Raw genomic sequence first — 19,302 nt, forward strand, 5'->3', positions numbered from 1 at the left:
TATCTTTCACTTGACAAAATTTTTCATCCATGTCATGTATGGATTTGTCTAACTCATGAAGTTGCATCTCAGTGTTTTTGAGTAATCTTACGGTCATTCTTTTGAATTTCTTTTCAGGCATTTCATTAATCTCTCTGTTTTCACATTATAATATTGAAGTGTTGTGTTTCCTTGGGGGAGTCATATTGTCTTCCTTGTTTCTATTTCTGTTTATCTTTTGGCATTTGTGGAACCAGTTGTTGGTTTTCTCCTTTGATGCCTTTTATCTTTGAAATATGTGACTCTGGCTTAGTAAAGTGTCCGCTCCTTCAGTGGATATTCAGAGACATGTGCTGGGCACGGACAGGGAGCTCCAGTCAGTGCTCGGGAGTGGTGCAAGAGTCCAGGGTGACACCGAAATTGGGTGTGGTAGATCTCTATTTCAGAGGTGAAATCATTGCCTCACCTCCTCTGCCAAGGTGAGAGCCTGCAGTGCCTACACACCCCATACACACAGGCGATTGAATATCACAAATGATCTGTGTGGTTCTCAGTGTGAGCACAGAACCCTCTGTGATGTCCCACCCCAAGCATTCAGCGAACTCTCAGTCTCAGAACCCAGATACAGTGATTTCCCAGAGACTCAGCTACATCCCATGCCCTATCATGCAGTCACAGAATTCCCAGAATCATAGTGCACAGGGTTCCCACAGGCACAGAAAGCAGGGAATCCACTCCTTGCCCCATGAGCCTGCTCTGTCCACGGAGAGAGCAGAGGTGTTTCCAGAGCCTTCTGTTCTACCTTGACTATTTGAGTACAGTTGCACATGATAGAATGAGGCAAGAGGAGTGCCTCATTTGCTTATTTGGGCATCCAGCCCCTGCCTACTCTTCAGGCCAGACTCGGAGTCACTAGGGACCGTGGATTTATCCGTCAGATAAGATCCCCTACTTAAATGTGCAGGAGCTATGGCAACCTGCACTCAGCATATCAGCATGGTGCCTCATCCCTGCTAGTCACTGGGAGCCCTTGTTGGGGGACGGGAAGCAGGCAATGTGCTCTCCCTTCATGGGGTTAGGTGGGCACCCTGCCCCCCGCTAGCACTCCAAGCTGGATTCAAAGTCTGTGAACCACAGGGTTCTTCCTCCAAGCAGTATCAGCAGTGACACAGGTTGCTGCAGACTTCTTTCACTTCTCTCTAAGGAGATGTTGTCTCCTAATGCTGATTCTGAAGCTGGTCAGAGCAGAACAGGGGCACACTACCTGAGTTTTCACTGCCAAGCATGGCACTCTGTGGGAATGGGGAGGGGAAGCAAGCAAGGCGGCTTCCCTGCTCCAAGCCTGGCAGTTGCTCAGACCCTAGTCAGCTTCCCAGGCTGAAGCAAAAGTCAGTGGGTGACTGTGGAATTCCCTCTCAGCTAAAACTGTGGGCAGCAAGACACTCAGCAGTTTGTTCTTGCTTTGACATGATGAGATGGTGGCTCACAGCAAGCAGGCAATGTGCTGCATGGCTGGCTGTATTGGTGTCTCTACTTCTCTCCTCTTGTCTCAAGGAATCGTCATTTTTTCACTTCTTTGCCGAAAATTTCATCAGTCTGACCCCTGGAAACATGATCCTTCCTTTGTTCTTTTCATATTCCAGAGTAGCTGAAGTTATTGTGTCTACATGCTATTCAGCCATCTTGGAAGTCAGTCCTGTTTTATTTATTTCAAAGAGAGGGGATGGGAATGGGAATGGGGGAGGAGGAGAGAGGGGGAGGGGGAGAGAAGAGAGAGATCTTCCATTTGCTGGTTCCACAAATGCCTGCAACAGCTGGGCCATATCTCCCGTGTGGGAACAGGAACCCAAGTACTTGAACCATCATCTGCTGCCTCTCAGGTGCATTAACAAGGAACTAGATCAAAAACAGAAATGGAACTTGATGCCAGGCACTCTGATATGGGGTTTGGTTATCCCAAGCAACCTAACTCCCTGCACTACAACACCTACTTAGAATATCTTAAGGCCGGTGCCACAGCTCAATAGCTAATCCTCCGCCTGTGGCACTGGCACACAGGGTTCTAGTCCCGGTCAGGGTGCCGGATTCTGTCCTGGTTGCTCCTCTTCCAGGCCAGCTCTCTGCTGTGGCCCAGGAGTGCAGTGGAGGATGGCCCAAGTCCTTGGGCCCTGCACCCCATGGGAGACCAGGAGAAGCACCTGGCTCCTGTCTTCAGATCAGCGCGATGCGCCGGCCGCGGCGGCCATTGGAGGGTGAACCAACGGCAAAGGAAGACCTTTCTCTCTGTCTCTCTCTCTCACTGTCCACTCTGCCTGTCAAAAAAAAAAAAAAAAGAATATCTTCAGGTCTGGCAAGCCCTCAGTTTTACTCCTGTTTTGGTTAGCAGAATACAGATCAGTGCTGAAGAAAAAAAACTTTTTTTTAATGTTTATTTCTTTGAAAGGCAGATTTGGAGGGAGAGGGGAAAAGATGAGATTTTCCATTTGCTGATTTACTCTCCAGCTGTCTGCAACAACTGGGCCAGGCCAAAGCTCGGAGCCAAGAACTGCATCTGAGTCTACCCCATAGGAGGCAAGGACCCAGGTACTTGAACCATCATCTGCTGCTCTCCAAGGCACATTAGCAGGGAGCTGGATGGAAAGCAGACCAGCTAGGACTCAAACCATCTCTGATACAGGATGCCGACATTTCAAGTGGCAGCTTAATATGCTAACCCTCAGCAAAATAATGTTTTGATCACAATGGATCCTACAAATTCCAGGAATCTGAACTCATTTAAAAACAAACAAACAAAAAAACTAGAAAACAAATAGGCAAACACCTTATGACTCAGTAAACTCTTCTTCTGGTTTGATTTCTGTAGCTCCTCAACTATTTATCTTTGTTTTCTTTTTTTCTGCTAGTTCCTGTCCTCCTCTAGTCCCATATCACTTGCCTGCTGAATATTTCTATTTAGATAAATGTTTTCTATCACATTAAATTTAGGAAAATCTGTATTACTTCTGTACTGATTCTGTTTTCTTGTTTCTTATCTTTTATCCTGTTCTCAAACCTAAAACTTGAAGGACTAACCTTTTCTGTTCCATCGCTTCTCACTTTTGGTTAGCTATTCATCAGAATTTTAAGCTTTTACTATATCCTTCTTATTTTCTTCCTTTTAACATTGCTATTTTTTATGCATTTTACTGGTATTTCCTTCTGTGTATAATTCACTTTGTATATCATCTGGCTTAATATTTCTTTTCTTTATAATAGTAAAATTACCAAGCAATAGTATTATATTCATATTTATCTTAGAAAAATATAATTAAAGTTTCTGATCTTTTTTAAGACTTTATTTATTTATTTGAGAAGTAGAGCTACAGACAGAGAGAGGGAGAGACAGAGATAGGTCTTCCATGTGCTGGTTCACTCCCCAAATGGCCGCAAGGGCTGGAGCTGAGCTGATCTAGAGCCAGGAGCTTTCCCCCAGGACTCCCACATGAGTGCAGGGGTGCAAGCACTTGGTCCATCCTCTGCTGCCCTCCCAGAAACATTAGCAGGGAACTGGATCAGAAGAGGAGTAGTTGGCACACAAACTCATGCCCATATGGGATGCTGGAGCTGCAGGTGGAAGCCTAACCTACTGCACTACAGCATGGGCCCCAAGTCTCTGATCTTAACATCTGTTTTGGAAAATTCTTTCATATACTTTTTTTTTATTTTATTTTGACAGGCAGAGTGGACAGTGAGAGAGAGACAGAGAGGAAGGTCTTCCTTTACCGTTGGTTCACCCTCCAATGGCCGCCACGGTCGGCGCACCATGCTGACCTGAAGCCAGGTGCTTCTCCTGGTCTCCCATGGGGTGCAGGGCCCAAGGACTTGGGCCGTGCTCCACTGCCTTCCCGTGCCATAGCAGAGAGCTGGCCTGGGAGAGGGGCAACCGGGACAGAATCCAGTGCCCCAAGCAGGACTAGAACCCGGTGTGCTGGCGCCACAGGCGGAGGATTAGCCTATTGAGCCATGGTGCCGGCCTCATAGACTTTCAGTACCGTATATAATCCAACGAAATCTATTTCTGAACACTTAAATGCATCAGTTTTCTAATTTTTACAGTAATAATGAAATTCCCTCTTTATTAAAATGTCACTAAGATTAATTATAAGTATTTGACATTGAATAGATATAAATTTACAATCATTGGAAGAAGAGTTTGAGAAATTGGAGGGTATTATAAGATCTCATTGCCATATTTTAGTAATGTGACACAGTAGGCAGGAGTATTCAGAAATGTCCGTGGATTGGCTACAATGAGCTAGCTGGCTGGGAATGGCTCTTCCCAGCAAGAAGCAGCACCTAAATTCAGTTTTCCATGAGAATGGTAACTGCTTCCTCCTTCTGCCAAAGTAAACTGTAACTTCCCACAGGCCTCAAAGATTCCCATTGCTGAAGAGCTGGTGTATTGTAAAAAGTTTACATAAAATCTGGATCCTCTCTTGTATCTTTTGACTGAAAATCTTCCTCCTGTGATTGGTCTATAAGAAGGTTGAGCAAAGGGCTGGCATTCTGCACAGTGGTTACAATGTAGCCTGGGACACCCATATCCAATATTGGAGTGCCTAGGTTTGACTTCTGCCTGTGCTTCTGATCCTGTTTCCTGCTGATGCATACCCTGGGAGGCAGCTCAGGTGCTTGGATCCCTGTAACACAGGGAGGCTCTGTTTGAGTTCTGGACTCTTGACTTCAGCCTGGCCCAGCCCTGGCTGTTGCAGGCAGTTGGAGAGTGAATCAGTGATTGGTTGATCTCTCTATCTTCCTTTAAAATAAAATGAGAGTAAATTTAAACAAACTTTTAAAAAGGACATGTAATAAGAGGCGGGGTCTTTGCCTGAGTTTCAGAACTACTGTCTGTTATTTGCAGAGCATCCTGGTCCTGTCCCATTTCTCGATAATAGCTTGTATATGGGATACTCATGGATTTTTTTATTTTGCTGACCCTGCCTCATAAGTTTCCCTTTTCCTTGAGTAAGACTAATGTTTAACTTATATTCTATGATTTGTTTTTTAAAAAAGACAGAGATCTTCCATCCTCTGGTTTACTCCCCAGATGGCCACAGTGGCCCCGTGCTAGGCCAAGCTAAAGCCAAGAGTCTGGATCTCCTTTCTGGGTCTCCCATGTGGATGGCAGGGCCCAAGCACTTGGGCCGTCTTCTGTGGGGAGCAACTCGGACTAGACTAAGTTACTGGAATTAAGACTTATTCTATGCATCTGCTCTCCCACAATATGGCGCTGGGAGAGGAGTAAACAGCTTCTACGCAGCTGCCTCCAGTTCGACCAATAAACTGCAGGAGCTGCTCCTGATTGAAGGAGAGCAGCGTGCTCAGTGTATGGGTAGCAGAGTTGGGATTGGTAGAAGAGGACTATAAAGGAGGAGAGAGACAACATGCACCAGGAACATCCGGATAACATCTGAGCAGCCCCCGAGAGAGCCGGCTGACGGTGTGCCGCTCCCCCACGGAAGTGGGGAAAGTGGCAGGGGGAACCGCCCCTCCACGGAGGTGGAGGGGTTGCCAGCCAACCCAGGAAGGACCAGCAGCAAACCCGGGAAGGGCCGAGCAGACAAAAGAACAGCGCAGGGTCTAGTGTCGTTCCTCCGCGAAGAGGGGGAGTGACAGTCTTCCACTGCTTTTCCAGGTACATTAGAAGGGACCTGCATCTGAAGCAGAGCAGCTGAGGCTCAAAATGACACTTACATGGGATGCCAGTGTTGGACCCATTGGGCCACAATACTCACCCTGTAATTTATATCATAATATTCTAAATTCATCGTGAGTACTGGTTGATGACAAACAGGCTGAGAAGGGATCAGTCTTGTATAGCAGTTTAGTTTTAATCTTATGTCCTAACTTCTCCTCACTGTTCCATGGTGTAGGAATCTGAATTAGAGCCTATGAATGGTGAGATAATTGATGATGCCCTTAAGACCTCACTTGTAACTGAAGAGGAGGACTCCACTAGTGAAGGTTTAGATGAAGAATTGAAATTGCAGTCTTTTAATTCCAGCGAAGATTCTACAAATCTTGTTCCACTGGTGGCCGAATCTTCAAAACCCCCTGAGACTGTTGCAGCCGATAAGGTAAGGAGGAAATAACCTAATTTTTTTAAAGATTTATTTTATTTATTTGAAAGAGTTACAGAGAGAGGTAGAAACAGAGAGAGAGGTCTTCCATCCACTGGTTCACTCCCCAGATGACCACAGCAGCCGGAGCTGTGCCAATCCGAAGCCTGAAGCCAGGAGCTTCTTCCAGGTCTCCTACATGGGTGCAGGGGCCCAAGGGCTTAGGCCATCTTCTACTGCTTTTCCCAGGCCATAGTAGAGAGCTGGATCGAAAGTGGAGCAGCCGGGACTAGAACCGGTGTCCATATGGGATGCCAGGGCTTTAACCTACTGCACCACAGCGCTGGCCCCAAATTTTTTATTAAAGTAGACAAATATTGGTAATATTGAGGTGGAGGGATATATATGTTTTTTTCTTTTTCCTCCAGATTAACATGTGCAGTCCTTAAGGAAAATTAACTCTTATTCTAGATTTAATATAAGAAAATAGGATCAATAATATTCCATAAATCAAATCTTTGTAACTTTATTCATATCTAACTTATGGTAGCAAAATGATTTTTATTTTTATAGACATAGAGAAATACTTAGAAAAATGGATAAAACTTTATTTACCAAATATTTGGGTTCATAGTCTATGACCAATGCAGTGATTTTGATTTGCTTTATACCAACAGACTAGATTAATAGAAAAAAATCTTGACAGGGGGAATTAAAAAAAAAGATTTATGTATTTATTTGAAAGGCAGCATTACAAAAGAGAGGGAGAGATAGAGACAAAAAAAAATGAATGAATCTTCCATCCAATGGTTCACTGCTGACCCAGGTTCAGACCATCTTTTGCTGAATTCTCAGGCACATTAGTAGGGAGCTTGATCTGCAGCAGAGCAGCTGGGACTCGAAGTGGCACTCATATGGGATGCCGGTATCAAAAGCAGTGGCTTAACCCACTGCACCAAAACACCAGCCCCTGGTATGGAGTGTTTTAAAAGACAATGTTACTTTTTAATATTTTAATTGAAGGCTAACAAAACCATTGCGTAGCTTTATTTAATTAGTGTCTCACCTAAATAAGGGAATTAAAACTCCATTGTCCTTACCTATCATCTAATAGAGAACCATTGTCAAACTTAATGGGATGAGACAGTGTCATGTCCCAGTGGATTCTTGGTTCTGACTCCAGTAACACCAAAAGTTTTTCATGATTTTCAAGAACCTTAATCAGTTTAAGGTGCCTGAAGTAGTATTTGAGGTAATAATTGCTTTTCATATATCTTTAAAGTAAGAACTCAGTGTATCAAAATGATGTGAGATACTTTTAAAGAAATTGGGGTGTGTTTAGAATGGTACATACAGTTGACAAAAGTAATGATGACTGAATTCTTTAAATTGTATTTCAGTGTCATTGAAAGTAATTTATGTGTCTAAAATAATTTATGCTACATTATAAAATTCCATTTGTTGACTTGTTATTTTCAGATTCCACATATAACTGACTCAGATACGTTGATAGACCAAGGCCCATCTGATGAAAAGGGGCACACTGAAGAGAAACTGTCCCTCATTCCCAAAAAGAAAGCACATTTTGGGAGTTCAGACAGTGTTGCTACTCTCTCAAATGAAGAACGATCAGACAGTGGTTTTCCAAACTCTGTGACACCTGAATTTTCTGAAGAACCAGTCTCTGAGAATTTATCACCCAATACCACTTCCTCGTTGGAAGACCAGGGCGAGGAGGGGGTAACTGAGCCCCAGGAAACGTCTACTGCTCTTCCCCAGAGTTCTCTGATAGAGGTAGAACTTGAAGATGTGCCATTTTCACAGAATGCAGGACAGAAAAACCAGTCTGAGGAGCAGTCTGAAGCATCTTCTGAACAACTGGATCAGTTTACACAATCTGCAGAAAAAGCTGTGGACAGCAGCTCTGAAGAAATAGAGGTGGAAGTGCCTGTGGTAGACAGGCGGAATTTAAGAAGAAAGGCCAAAGGGCACAAAGGACCTGCTAAGAAGAAAGCCAAGCTGACCTGAAGAAGAAGTACAGATGATAAATCCCCTTCTTTGTAACATAATTGTTGTTTTTAAAATAGGGTAATAAGCAGCATGGGGCACAGGACAAAAATTTCCAAAGTTACACTTTGAACTTGTTTACGATGCAGTTTTTCTCTTCACTTTAGGACCTAGAATTCACCATTCTTTTAAATTTTCAGGCTGTTTTGTGTAAATACAATTTTTTATTTTTATTAACCATGTTTCAATTTTGGGGAACCAGATCATATTATATTTTGTTTAGTGGTGGGACATCTGACCATTAATGTTTCAAAAAATGCAAGCTAAAAAACTGAAAGTATAGGCTTTCCATTACCTGTAAGGGTCACAGAAATCTTTATATTAAGGATTTTAATTGTAAAACTTGCTGAGGGTCCTAGGAGTTTTATCTTCAATATCATAATCAGGACTTTTTTAAATGTAGGCATGCCTAAACAAAAATAAGTGTCAATAAATTAGAATAAATATAACTTCAAGTATATGAGAGCACAAAATCAGAAACTTAAGTCAAAGTTTATGAAGGTGATATTTTGGTTTTAGCCATGTAATTTTAGTCACACATGCAGTTACTTCCTTAAATTCACTGCCTGTGGAAAGGTATACACAAAATCTTGTTTCTCTCACATAACATTTGATATTAAAAGTACTGCTAGGGATTTAATTGTGGCATATAGGCACTGATTATTCAAACTTTCTTTGCTCTTTTTTTCTCTGCATTTTTACAGATGCTTACAAGCTTAAAGAGTATGCATTTACATTTAATCAGGTAAACATCCAATATTATATTATATTAGAGATACAGTTTAACTTGGGCTATCTGATCCCTGTTAGAAATAAGTCAGTTAAACTGGAGACTGTACTGTTGTGCCCACTCAAGTTAACATCTGTACTTTCAGAAGTATAAAGTCTCTTTCTTAACTGCTGGTTCAAATTGACTTCCATTAAATTCCCTTCCTCAGACTTCTGCCACAGCTGTCATTCTAGAATCTTATTTACATTCCCATCCCCCACCTCCCCAGCTTTTCATCCACCTCTCTTAAATAACTCTTGGGATGATTTCCCCAAGTCAGAAGACCTGCTGTCTGCCTGTCTTTTTAGCTTACACCCTTGCTGTCCATATTTCAGTAGATTTGGAACTGCGAAATCCCACAATTTCAGACCTAAATGGCAGGAGTAAAAAGTTGCCCTCAGACTGTAGTTACAAGACCTTCAGTCAAATTGGAGATGTAAGTTAGCCTTTTGATCTTGCCCACTCTTGTTTTTTCTGTGAATACTGGTTGCAAGCTAGCCTGTTATGTGTACTTCATGTTGAGTAGAAAAATTTGGGGGAAAAATACCTCTCAACTATTAATTTTTGCATGGTAATTAAAAATGAAAATGGGTATTTGTTGACTCTAAAGACAATCTCAGAACAGGCCTGGTATTTGGAGGTATTACAAATTTGCACTTAAGTTGATGAATATTTTGAGACTAGATTGTTTTTAAAAACAGCTTGCTCTTGATCCTTCTGTGAAATACGTTATGACTTTCATATTACTGAGGTACAGAAGATTGATGTTAAAGGTTCATTCAGTCTTCAGTCAGGTGATGTCATATTGTTGTACTTTATTTGGGGATGTTACTATTTTAGAAAGATCTAATTAGTTAAAATCTGAATGCAAGCCAAATAGTAAACTCTCCCATTCATGTAACACCTTGAACACTTACATGCTTTATATTTAGTTATTGGGTCAGAAGTAAGACAGATTCTTTCATTCTCAAAATTGGCCATTTGTTTTCTCAATAAATGCTAATAAGGTGAAAGAATGGCTGAAACTAGTGAGTAAAACCTACCAGTCATGCTGTTTTATACATTTTATGAGAAACTTCTATTTAATATCACAATTAGGGAAATAACTAAAGATTCTGTTAAGATCCAGGAAGTTCTTAATGTTTCCATTTTTCATGTCTTAAAGAGATTTAAAAACAGTACTTTGATATTTCCTGAAGATTGAGCTGACAACTCCATGTATGAATATAGTTTGAGTTCACAACACAGAAACAGTTATTCATATAAAATCACTGGAGACTGATGGTATAAGCTTATACTTGTTAAACCTGTTTAAACAGCAAATGCATTTTCAACAGTTTCAAAACTTTCTTCAACATACCAAAAAAAATTTATATATTATCCCTTGATAGTTAGAAAATGTTACTTGGGTTGCTAAAGCGTAAAGGAGAAGTGAGGTAGATGGGAGAACCTTTCACATTCAGTAACTTAAGAATTTATAACAAAAATTACCTTCAATAGTCTGAATAATAAACTTAGATATTTGTAGTTTTTCTAAGGCAGTAGAAGAAAATCTTAAGAACTAAGGACTGAAATGTGATTTCAGCCAGCAAGTCTAATTGTTACATAGTTCTTTGTGAACTTATTTGTTTAGAAGTTGTTTATGAAGGGAGTTCACTTTTTGTGTATATACATATATATTTCTTTGTATAATATAAAGCAGATGGTTATTACAAAAATTTTAGTTCTCCTTTCAAGTTTAAATTATTCAATTACTTGGCATCACAGAAATTAGTCTAAATTTTTATTACAAAGCTCCTCTGCAACTTTTAAAGGTGAGAAGTTCTATTGCGGTTTTTTTTTTTTTAATATAAAATCAAACAGCATGACTTAGGATGTCTTCTGTCTAAAATGTGTTTATATTTATGGTGTTTTCATACATTGAGATGGTAATAACATCTAATATAATGGTTTACTTTTTGAAGATTACCAGAATACTACCTAAAACGGTTTCGTAACTTTAGAAAACATCCAGAAGGCTTATCATTGCATACAATTGAGCCTTTACCTAATATCTAAGTATCTGCTCTTATGTTCTACTTTATCTTTGGAATTACCTTCTAAGGTTCGGGTACACCAGCAAACTGAAACAGATCTCAATGTAAATAAGAATTTATACTAACATTGCTCATCTGTGCAACAGTACTTTGGAGACAAATTCTGCTTTGTCCACTAGTAGCAATATGGTGTTCAGGTATAATCGTCTTTCATGGTTGTGATTAGTTACAAATGTTATGCTTATGTTTGCGTACTTACATTATATAAAGCTTTCTTTGTACCTCACAAAATACTCATTTACTTTGTTCTGACTTCTAAAAAATAAGCAAACCTCATTTCTGCAGTATCCAGTGATTACCTGAAGTTAATTTCATTCTTTTACCTCCAGAAGTTGTCATTCACACTTTGCCAATTTTTATTAATGGTAAAGTCATTTGTTAAAATCTTAACTGTAAGAAAAGTTCAGCTCTGTCATCAAGTGACTGTATTATCCAAGGTCATCATTTCCAAGGAAACTAGCTTTTCATGTCTGTGTTCTAAAACTTCTATGTCTATGGAACTTAAGAAAAGATGTTACATCATTCAGAATAGCAAATCTTACTGAGTACTTATATTTGTTTTCTTTATAGTTTTTTTAAAGGTGAAAAGTAGTAATTAAACCTATATTTTGTGTTTTGTGGTCTGTTTTTCAAAATTTTTTCCCTTCATTTGTCCCCAAGTTCATTCATGAAGATGTACTTAGATACTGAATTTGTTAAGATGTGGAATGATTTTTATTAAAGGAACAGTTAATCACACTGGATGTACTCTGAAGACAGACTTTAAAAAAATAAATACTTTAAAACAAGTGGTGACTATAGATTAATATAGTACAGACACCCTAGTGCTTAATGCCTCATAGTTCAGATCACAAAAGTGCTCTAACCAAGTTATGACCCTAAAACATGACTTTTTACAAGTGTATTACCTAAGTAACTGCAAATAAATTTCAGGGCATCAGTGCAGGCTATTTCCTTTTAAAACTAAGCTGAAATTACTTAAATCAAAATTTAGTACCACTTGGAAGGTAAAAATACATTACGCTACATTTAGAATATATAAAACAGCTAAAAACACAAAAGCATTTAATGTTTTTCATCTTTTTCATGTTTCAAGTAGAAAATGTAGTTCCAACTATACAATATGAGAAAAACAGTTTAAATACCCTTACTATACAAAGAAATTAAAGATTAATTCTAGTTGAGATCTTTTGAGTTTTGAACTTTTTCTACTTACTGCAGTGTGCCTTTTCTATGTACTTTTTAGTATAAGTATTTTATAAACTTGAACATTACCATTTCTTAATGCTACATGTATTATGCTACATGTATTAGATGTAATGATGAAAAGTGAGATGGAAGAGACTTAATGTCTTAGATATAACAAAGTTTCCTAGCCCAGGTTCCCATTTGAAGTACACACTAACCTTTATGAAGTGCTTGCAATAATTCTGGTGCTTTTTCCAGTAAAGACAAATCTGCATTGCTGAATACCAAATCATTAACGCAGATAAATGATGAAGCAGGACACCTTTTTGCTTTAATTATTCACATTTTATTAACATGTAAACCTTAAGCAGACTCCAATAAAGAACAGTCAGTAAAAGTGCATCTTTTTAATGTTTTTTACACCTTAAAATAATTCTCTTGCTGACTGCAGACATGAAGGCTATTTGGAAGTATTCAGAAAAATCATAGTAAAGACAGTTTTCCCACTTAGTTTGTAGTCTTCAATAATGATTAGGAGTTACTGTTATCAAACAAGTAAGACTGCATTTATGCATCCATCATTTTCAGGATTGTTGGTAACCTGGGCATATTTCCCTAAAGAAAACAGAGAAAAAGGAAAAGGGAGGGATGTTATCTAATAAAAATTTTAAAGAATATAACCTTTGCCTAAAATATTTCTAATTAGCAGTCTTAGGAAATAGAACTGTAGAGAAAGATTTCACAAAATTAAGTAATTCAAGACCAAGCTTAAAGTCTTAATGCAATTTTTGATTTTACAAATGGTAGCCTGCTGCATTCTATTGGGACATTTTCTTAATAGGCCTCTAATTCCCCACATAATTTTTACTGAAAAATGCCAACAGGTTTTAAATGAGTTCAAAATCAACTTAACTATTTTAAAATTAGGGTCAGCCAACATGAAGTTTAGAGCCAAATTACAGATTGTATTCCTCCCCTCAAAGACCAAAGATTAGGGAAAATCTGGGCACTAAAAGCAGAAAATGAACAATGAGGAATTTGTTTTAATTATTACTGAAAGACTGTAGTTATGTTTGGTGTGTGTCTCCCTTCTCATGGTTGATTGTGTTTTCTTCCAATTTTTTTAGTAACAATTTTTATTTAAAAAGCATCAAGATCTAACACCTTACATAATTACAACCAGTAAGCCAAATTTTAAAAAGGAATATATTCATAACTACTTTTTCTACAAAAAATGTTCTTCCTAAAAATTCACATAAGATTTACATTAAGTTTTTATTTATTTATGTATTTGAGAGGCACGCAGACAGATCTCCTATCTGCTAGATCACTTAATGGCTGACACAAGGCAAGACAGAAGCCAGGAGCTGGGAACTTAATCTAACTTCTTACTAATAACTACTTGAGCCATTACTGCTGCCTCTCATGGTGCCCATCAGCAGAAGATGGAATCAGAAGCAGAGCTAAGACTCAAACCAGGCACTCTGATAGCGACTGTGGGCATCCTAACATCTGCATCAAATGCCTGCCCCTGATTTACAGTAAGTTCTAACTTAGCTCTTACACATTAAAAATTTTTTTCGCTGCATATTTTCTATCAACTTGAAAAGTAATTCTGGTTAAGACTACAGAACAGCAATAGTCCCATATTCAAATATTTACTTACCCCAAATAACCTTGCCTCCTTGCGTCACAAGGCCCAGCTCGCTCACATTCACCTCAATGACAGTACCTTTAGTAATTACACCCAGAGTTGTGTATAATGGGGATGATGGATTCTTTTTTACACCAAGTATTGGCAGACAGAAGGTGGCTTTCAGTTCTGGATGTGTTACATGGGCCTTCTTAAAACGTAAGCCCTAATAAATCAAACACAATATATAAAATGGTCACAACAATGAGTAGTATGCTCCATACTTAATTTTTCTAATCATTTCCAAAAAACCATGGGTAGAAAAACACATGCTGTTTGCTAATATGCATTAAAAATTACTCAAGTAAACAGTAGGGTTAACACTATCAGCTTTCCCCATTTTTGTTTTCTAAAGAATAGATATCTGAAAGGCAAAGTGACAGGGAGAGAGGAAAAATCAATAGCTTAACAGCCAAGCTGGGGCAGCCCAAATCCAGGAGCCAGGTACCCCATCCTGATCTCCCACATGGGTGACAAAGGTCCAAGTACTTGAGCCACCCTCAGCTTCTTCCTAGCACACTGAGCAGGAAACTGGATTAGAAGCACAGCAGCAGGAATTTCAACTCACCCCATAGGGGATGCTTGGCATTGCAAGCTGTGGCTTAACCCACAGCACCACAATGCTGGCCCCTTCTGTTTTTCTAAGCAGGATGACCATCTAGTTGGGAAAGTAATTTAGTCTAAGATTTTGCAAATACAAATATTGAATTATCTCTTTGGAGGAGGGCTGAGAAGTGGTGGGATCAGTTTGAGGGCATATTATTATCATGGCTACAACAGGAATGAAGCTACTTTTATACTGCCTCCTTTAAAAAATGATTGTATAGTCAACATTTTCAAAAGCATTAAGATACTTTCCTTACTAAATCAGAACCAACATTTGACAAAGCAGTCCTATTCAAGTTTTCTAACTGTTCTCAAAGACAAGTGTTTGATGCCTAGCACAGAGTCAGGTATTCAAGTAGACTAACTGCTGAATGAGTAAATGTGACTTTGAGTGGAAAATGAAGATTCCAATATGTAATCTTTAAAACTGAGAATTCATTAAAAATGCCTATTATTTTTAATTTAAAATCTCTTATGAAGCAGAAAACAAGATTTTCAACTGCAGTGGGAAAAGTGCTAAAGAATCACTACAAATAACGAAAAGCATAAAAACATCTTTCACTTTGTTTTTCCTATCATTTTTGGAAATTTCAGGAAACTGTAATGTACTTTAGTCAGTCACTGCACTCCTGCAAAGAACTTACCATTGGTCTAATGAATCTTTCATATTTAGGTGGTTTTCTTGTAAAGCCGTCTCCAACAAAGCAGACTTTGGTAACCATCCTCTTCCATGCCTTCTTTTTTCTTTTCCCTGTCCGAATAACTTTTAATACTTCTGTTTCTCCCTGGGCACGAACTTTAGGCAGAGGGACTTCCCATTTTCCCTAAAAATAGAACACAGTTATAACTTACATTGTTAGTAAAGAACATTGAGAATGACAACAAAAATATGTTTTAGTCATATACAGTATTAGATTCTTTGTTCACATTTTTGGCTCAACTGTTATCTATAAGTCTAAACTGTTTCCTCACAAGCTACAAATTAGGCAGAAGTAAACTAAGTTTATATATTTTGGGTACATTAAATAAATGGTTTGCTTAAAAATCTCAATGCTTGTTTTGGGCAAAAAAAAAAAAAAAAATACTACCTGTAGTGAGGCAGTGACTTCCAGAAGTAGTAAATGTGCTTACTACCAGTTAAATAATTGGAAAACTTGCCTCCCTTAATGTCTTTGTATTTCTATCTTACATGGATTTCTAGATTATATTTACTAGGACAACGTCCTCTCCAGAGGTTTTCTTACCTTCCTAGAATTCAAATTCTATGACAAAACTGTATCAGTGTGAGGCAATAGAAAGAATTCAGAACTCACAGTCTGGGAACAGTTCTATCGTATTTCAGTGAGGTGACATAGAAGAATGATTTACATCATCTTGGAGGCAAGTATCATCAACAAAATCAGAGGAGGTTAAAAATGTAACTTCAGAAGTTTTTTTTGAGTGCTAAAGTTCCTCAAAAAGTGAAGTAAATTTTTAAACATAAATTTGGAGATTATAAGCTTTAAAATAAAGATATTCTTCTACCTGAATTCATCAATCTAGTCATAAATATTAAGTCATATCTTCTCTGTTTTCAACAGAATTTAGCCATGCTGATAGAAATACAATTTAGAGGTATTTAGGAAAAACCAACCTGCTGAATTCTTATTTTTATTTAAGTCAAATCACTTAAGAAGTTTCTCACTATTCCAGTTTTTAATCAATTTGGGCACTGCAAGGCAGCAAACCCAAGAAACAGTTGGATTTTTCTTCACAACTGCACAGCATTAACAACTGTGGAAAGTATGGGGAGTAATTAAATTCTGAATATGAAATTCACTATTTACATATAACACTCTTCTTATATAACTTTCTTAAAACTGAAGATGTGTGACATTCTTAGAAATTTTTAAAAGTTAAATTATAAAACCTTATGGTGATGAGAATGCAAGTTTTTACAAAATGTACAGACTTTAACATCTAAATAATGGGAATAATATTTAAAATTAAACTGAAGAAACAAAGAACCTCAAATCTGAATTTAAGCAATTTTAATTCTCTAACAACAAAGAAATAAAAACTAATATCATTGCTTACCGCCTTCTCTTTTCGTTTTTGTTTAATCATGTTGGAAAGTACTTTAGCTCGGGACTGTCCTTCTCTGTCTAGCAGATAGGCAGGCACTGCTCCCTTGGGAGTCTTTTCATCATTCTTTTGTTTCGTGTTTCTCTTCTCATGCATCTTGATACTACCAAGAAGAAAAACAAAATCAAGATTTTTTTTTTTTTTTTTTTTTTGACAGGCAGAGTGGATAGTGAGAGAGAGAGACAGAGAGAAAGGTCTTCCTTTTACCGTTGGTTCACCCTCCAATGGCCGCCACGGCTGGCGCGCTGCGTCCGGCGCACCGCGCTGATCCGAAGGCAGGAGCCAGGTGCTTCTCCTGGTCTCCCATGGGGTGCAGGGCCCAAGCACTTGGGCCATCCTCCACTGCACTCCCGGGCCACAGCAGAGAGCTGGCCTGGAAGAGGGGCAACCGGGAAAGAATCCGGCGCCCCGACCAGGACTAGAACCCAGTGTGCCGGCGCCGCTAGGTGGAGAATTAGCCTATTGAGCTGTGGCACCGGCCAAGATTATCTATTTTAATAGTTATTACTCAAAGGATATTAACTTGCTATGACAAATAAATGGAATCACTTACGTCTTTTTCATCTGTATTTTCTCAGCATGGCGCTGCTTATGGTAGAGCTTGGCCTTCAGACCAATCATCTTTTTTGCTTTCTTTGAACGTTCATGAGCCTCCCGACTTTCCTTTTTTCTCTTTTTCTCATGGTAATCCAAACGGTACCCATAGCGTTTACGGTGTAATTCAATATATTCATTTTGTGGCTATGAAGATTAAGAGATGTTACTTTGATTTTTAAAAGTACTGTCAGAATATTCTAAAATCCTTCCTTTTATTCAGCACATAAAGTAGACAAGACCATACAACATCCACAAATTCCCTTAAAATGATTCTAGCACTATTAATAATAAGCTACTCACATGATGTAAATAAATTCTGATCCTGGATGATATGAACCATCAGAGTTTACCCGTGTAATAATGTCACTGAAAGTTACTGTTCATTGAAGGGACTTGTCCAAAACCCACTGGACCACTAACAGGATAAGCTGATTGATTACAGGATCTATTTTTTTCTCCTAGCATAAGGTAATATTTTCTTTAATAACACCATTGTTACATCCCACTTTTTATTTTTAAATATTAAGTCAGTTTTACTTAACTATAATTTACTTACCCATTTTAGATGTATGTGTATAGTTCTGAGTGACTCCAGTTGTGTAACAACCACAATCAAGACATAGAATATTTCCATCACCCAAAAAGACTCCCTCTGTTTCACTTTGAAGCCAATCCTCTTTTCTTACTCCCAACCTGACACCTGTCTCTCTGGTTTTGTTTCCCAGAATGAGATGGTAAGTGAAACCTATAGTACACTGCCTTTTACATGTGGCTTTTTTCAGTTAGGATAAGGCCTTTAGGATTCACCCCTATGGCTGGCTGCCTGTACCTATTACTCAACTTTTTTTTTTTTAACTGAGTAAGTATTCCATTATATGAACTTAACAGTGTTTATCCATTGAACAGCTGATGGATATCTGAGATGTGTCCAGGTTTTGGTGATTAGGAATAACGGTGCAATAAATCATTCATGTAGGTCTCTGCATGGACATCTGTTTACTTCTAATTTTCCAAAGTGCCTGTATTATTTCACACTCCAGCAATGTATGAGGTTCTTTTTACGTTTTAAACGAGTTTGCTGCCTTGTGTTTAAAAACATACAGCCGAGTCTATCTGTACTTTAAGACTGAAAAATAAGAGCAGGCATTTGGTCCAGCAGTTAGGCTGTGGCTTGGGACCCTGCATCCATATGGCAATGTCTGGGTTCCAGTGCCAGTTCTGTTTTCTAGTCCAGCTTTCTGCTAATGGACACCCTGAAAGGCAGTGGTGATGGCCAACCACATGGGAGACTCAGGTGAGTTCTGGGCTCCTGGTTTCAGCCTCATCCAGTCCCGAATGCTGTAGGCATTTAAGGAATGAACCAGCCAGTGGAAGATCTCTATTTATCTTTCAAGTAAAACGTAAAATAACGTTAAAATAACTTTTTAAGACTCCCAAAGTAAAACAGTGCAAAGCAAACTCCATCACAGTAAACAATGCTTAGGAACGGTAACAGGTGTGGAGTTTTCAATGGCTACCACATAGACTTTGCAGCAACCAGAAGCAAGGGGCGTGAAGTGTCAGAGCAGAAACATACAGTGAAGATAGGGATCTGGTAGGTACACTTGGGCCGCTTGGGCCGGCTTGGCAGTTCAATAGCCACCTGGTCTTTGGCAAGTTTCCTCCGTAAAACGAAGTGGCGAGATTAAGGCCTAAAGTAAAGCGTTATCACAAGCCGCTGGCACTGATGACCACTGTGGCGAATCCAGGACTTTCATAGTGAAATCTGTCTTGCTCCAAAGCGAATACCCGACTCTATGTCCCACTCCACGGAGTCAACCATCTTCCCTCCAGTACCTGAGCCGAGCCCTGGACCCCAACTATCTCAGACGCCCTACGTCCCAAGCGCCCGGGGCAGCCTTCTTACCATGGTGACGGCCTTAGAACCGCCAGGTGCAGCCTCCTGGGTGCGAAGAAGTTCCCGACTTTCAGGGCTCAGAAACCCACGAGACAACTTCCGGAAGTTCGTGACAGGAAATGCTCATTTTCTCTAACCGCCGAGTGAAGAGGAAGCGCGATGCAAACGTTCCGTGCTTCTGTTCTCCC

The 19,302-nt window shown here is 39.2% G+C and overlaps 2 protein-coding genes across 9 annotated transcripts in view; one reads left to right on the plus strand and one right to left on the minus strand.

Moving 5' to 3' along the window:
* FAM169A (family with sequence similarity 169 member A) overlaps positions 1–11,786 on the plus strand; it is an 86,469-nt gene extending 74,683 nt beyond the window's left edge. For all 8 annotated transcript variants that reach the window (XM_008274546.5, XM_089313119.1, XM_089313117.1 and 5 more), the window contains 2 exons: positions 5,892–6,095; positions 7,557–11,786. In XM_008274546.5, coding sequence (XP_008272768.1) covers positions 5,892–6,095; positions 7,557–8,105 — 753 coding nt within the window. In that variant the 3' untranslated portion in view covers positions 8,106–11,786. The remainder of the gene's footprint in view (positions 1–5,891; positions 6,096–7,556) is intronic.
* Positions 11,787–12,520: 734 nt separating this feature from the next.
* NSA2 (NSA2 ribosome biogenesis factor) lies at positions 12,521–19,208 on the minus strand. The gene is made up of 6 exons (XM_002721114.6): positions 19,124–19,208; positions 17,174–17,361; positions 16,573–16,723; positions 15,141–15,320; positions 13,864–14,056; positions 12,521–12,812 (listed from the first exon to the last, which is right to left on the minus strand). Exons 1-6 carry the CDS (start codon positions 19,124–19,126, stop codon positions 12,745–12,747), a joined length of 783 nt encoding a protein of 260 aa, XP_002721160.1. The 5' UTR covers positions 19,127–19,208; the 3' UTR covers positions 12,521–12,744.
* Positions 19,209–19,302: the final 94 nt, after the last annotated feature.

Source organism: Oryctolagus cuniculus, chromosome 14, assembly GCF_051225735.1.
Source record: "Oryctolagus cuniculus isolate XC-2025 breed Fujian yellow rabbit chromosome 14, ASM5122573v1, whole genome shotgun sequence".
NCBI lineage: Eukaryota > Metazoa > Chordata > Mammalia > Lagomorpha > Leporidae > Oryctolagus > Oryctolagus cuniculus.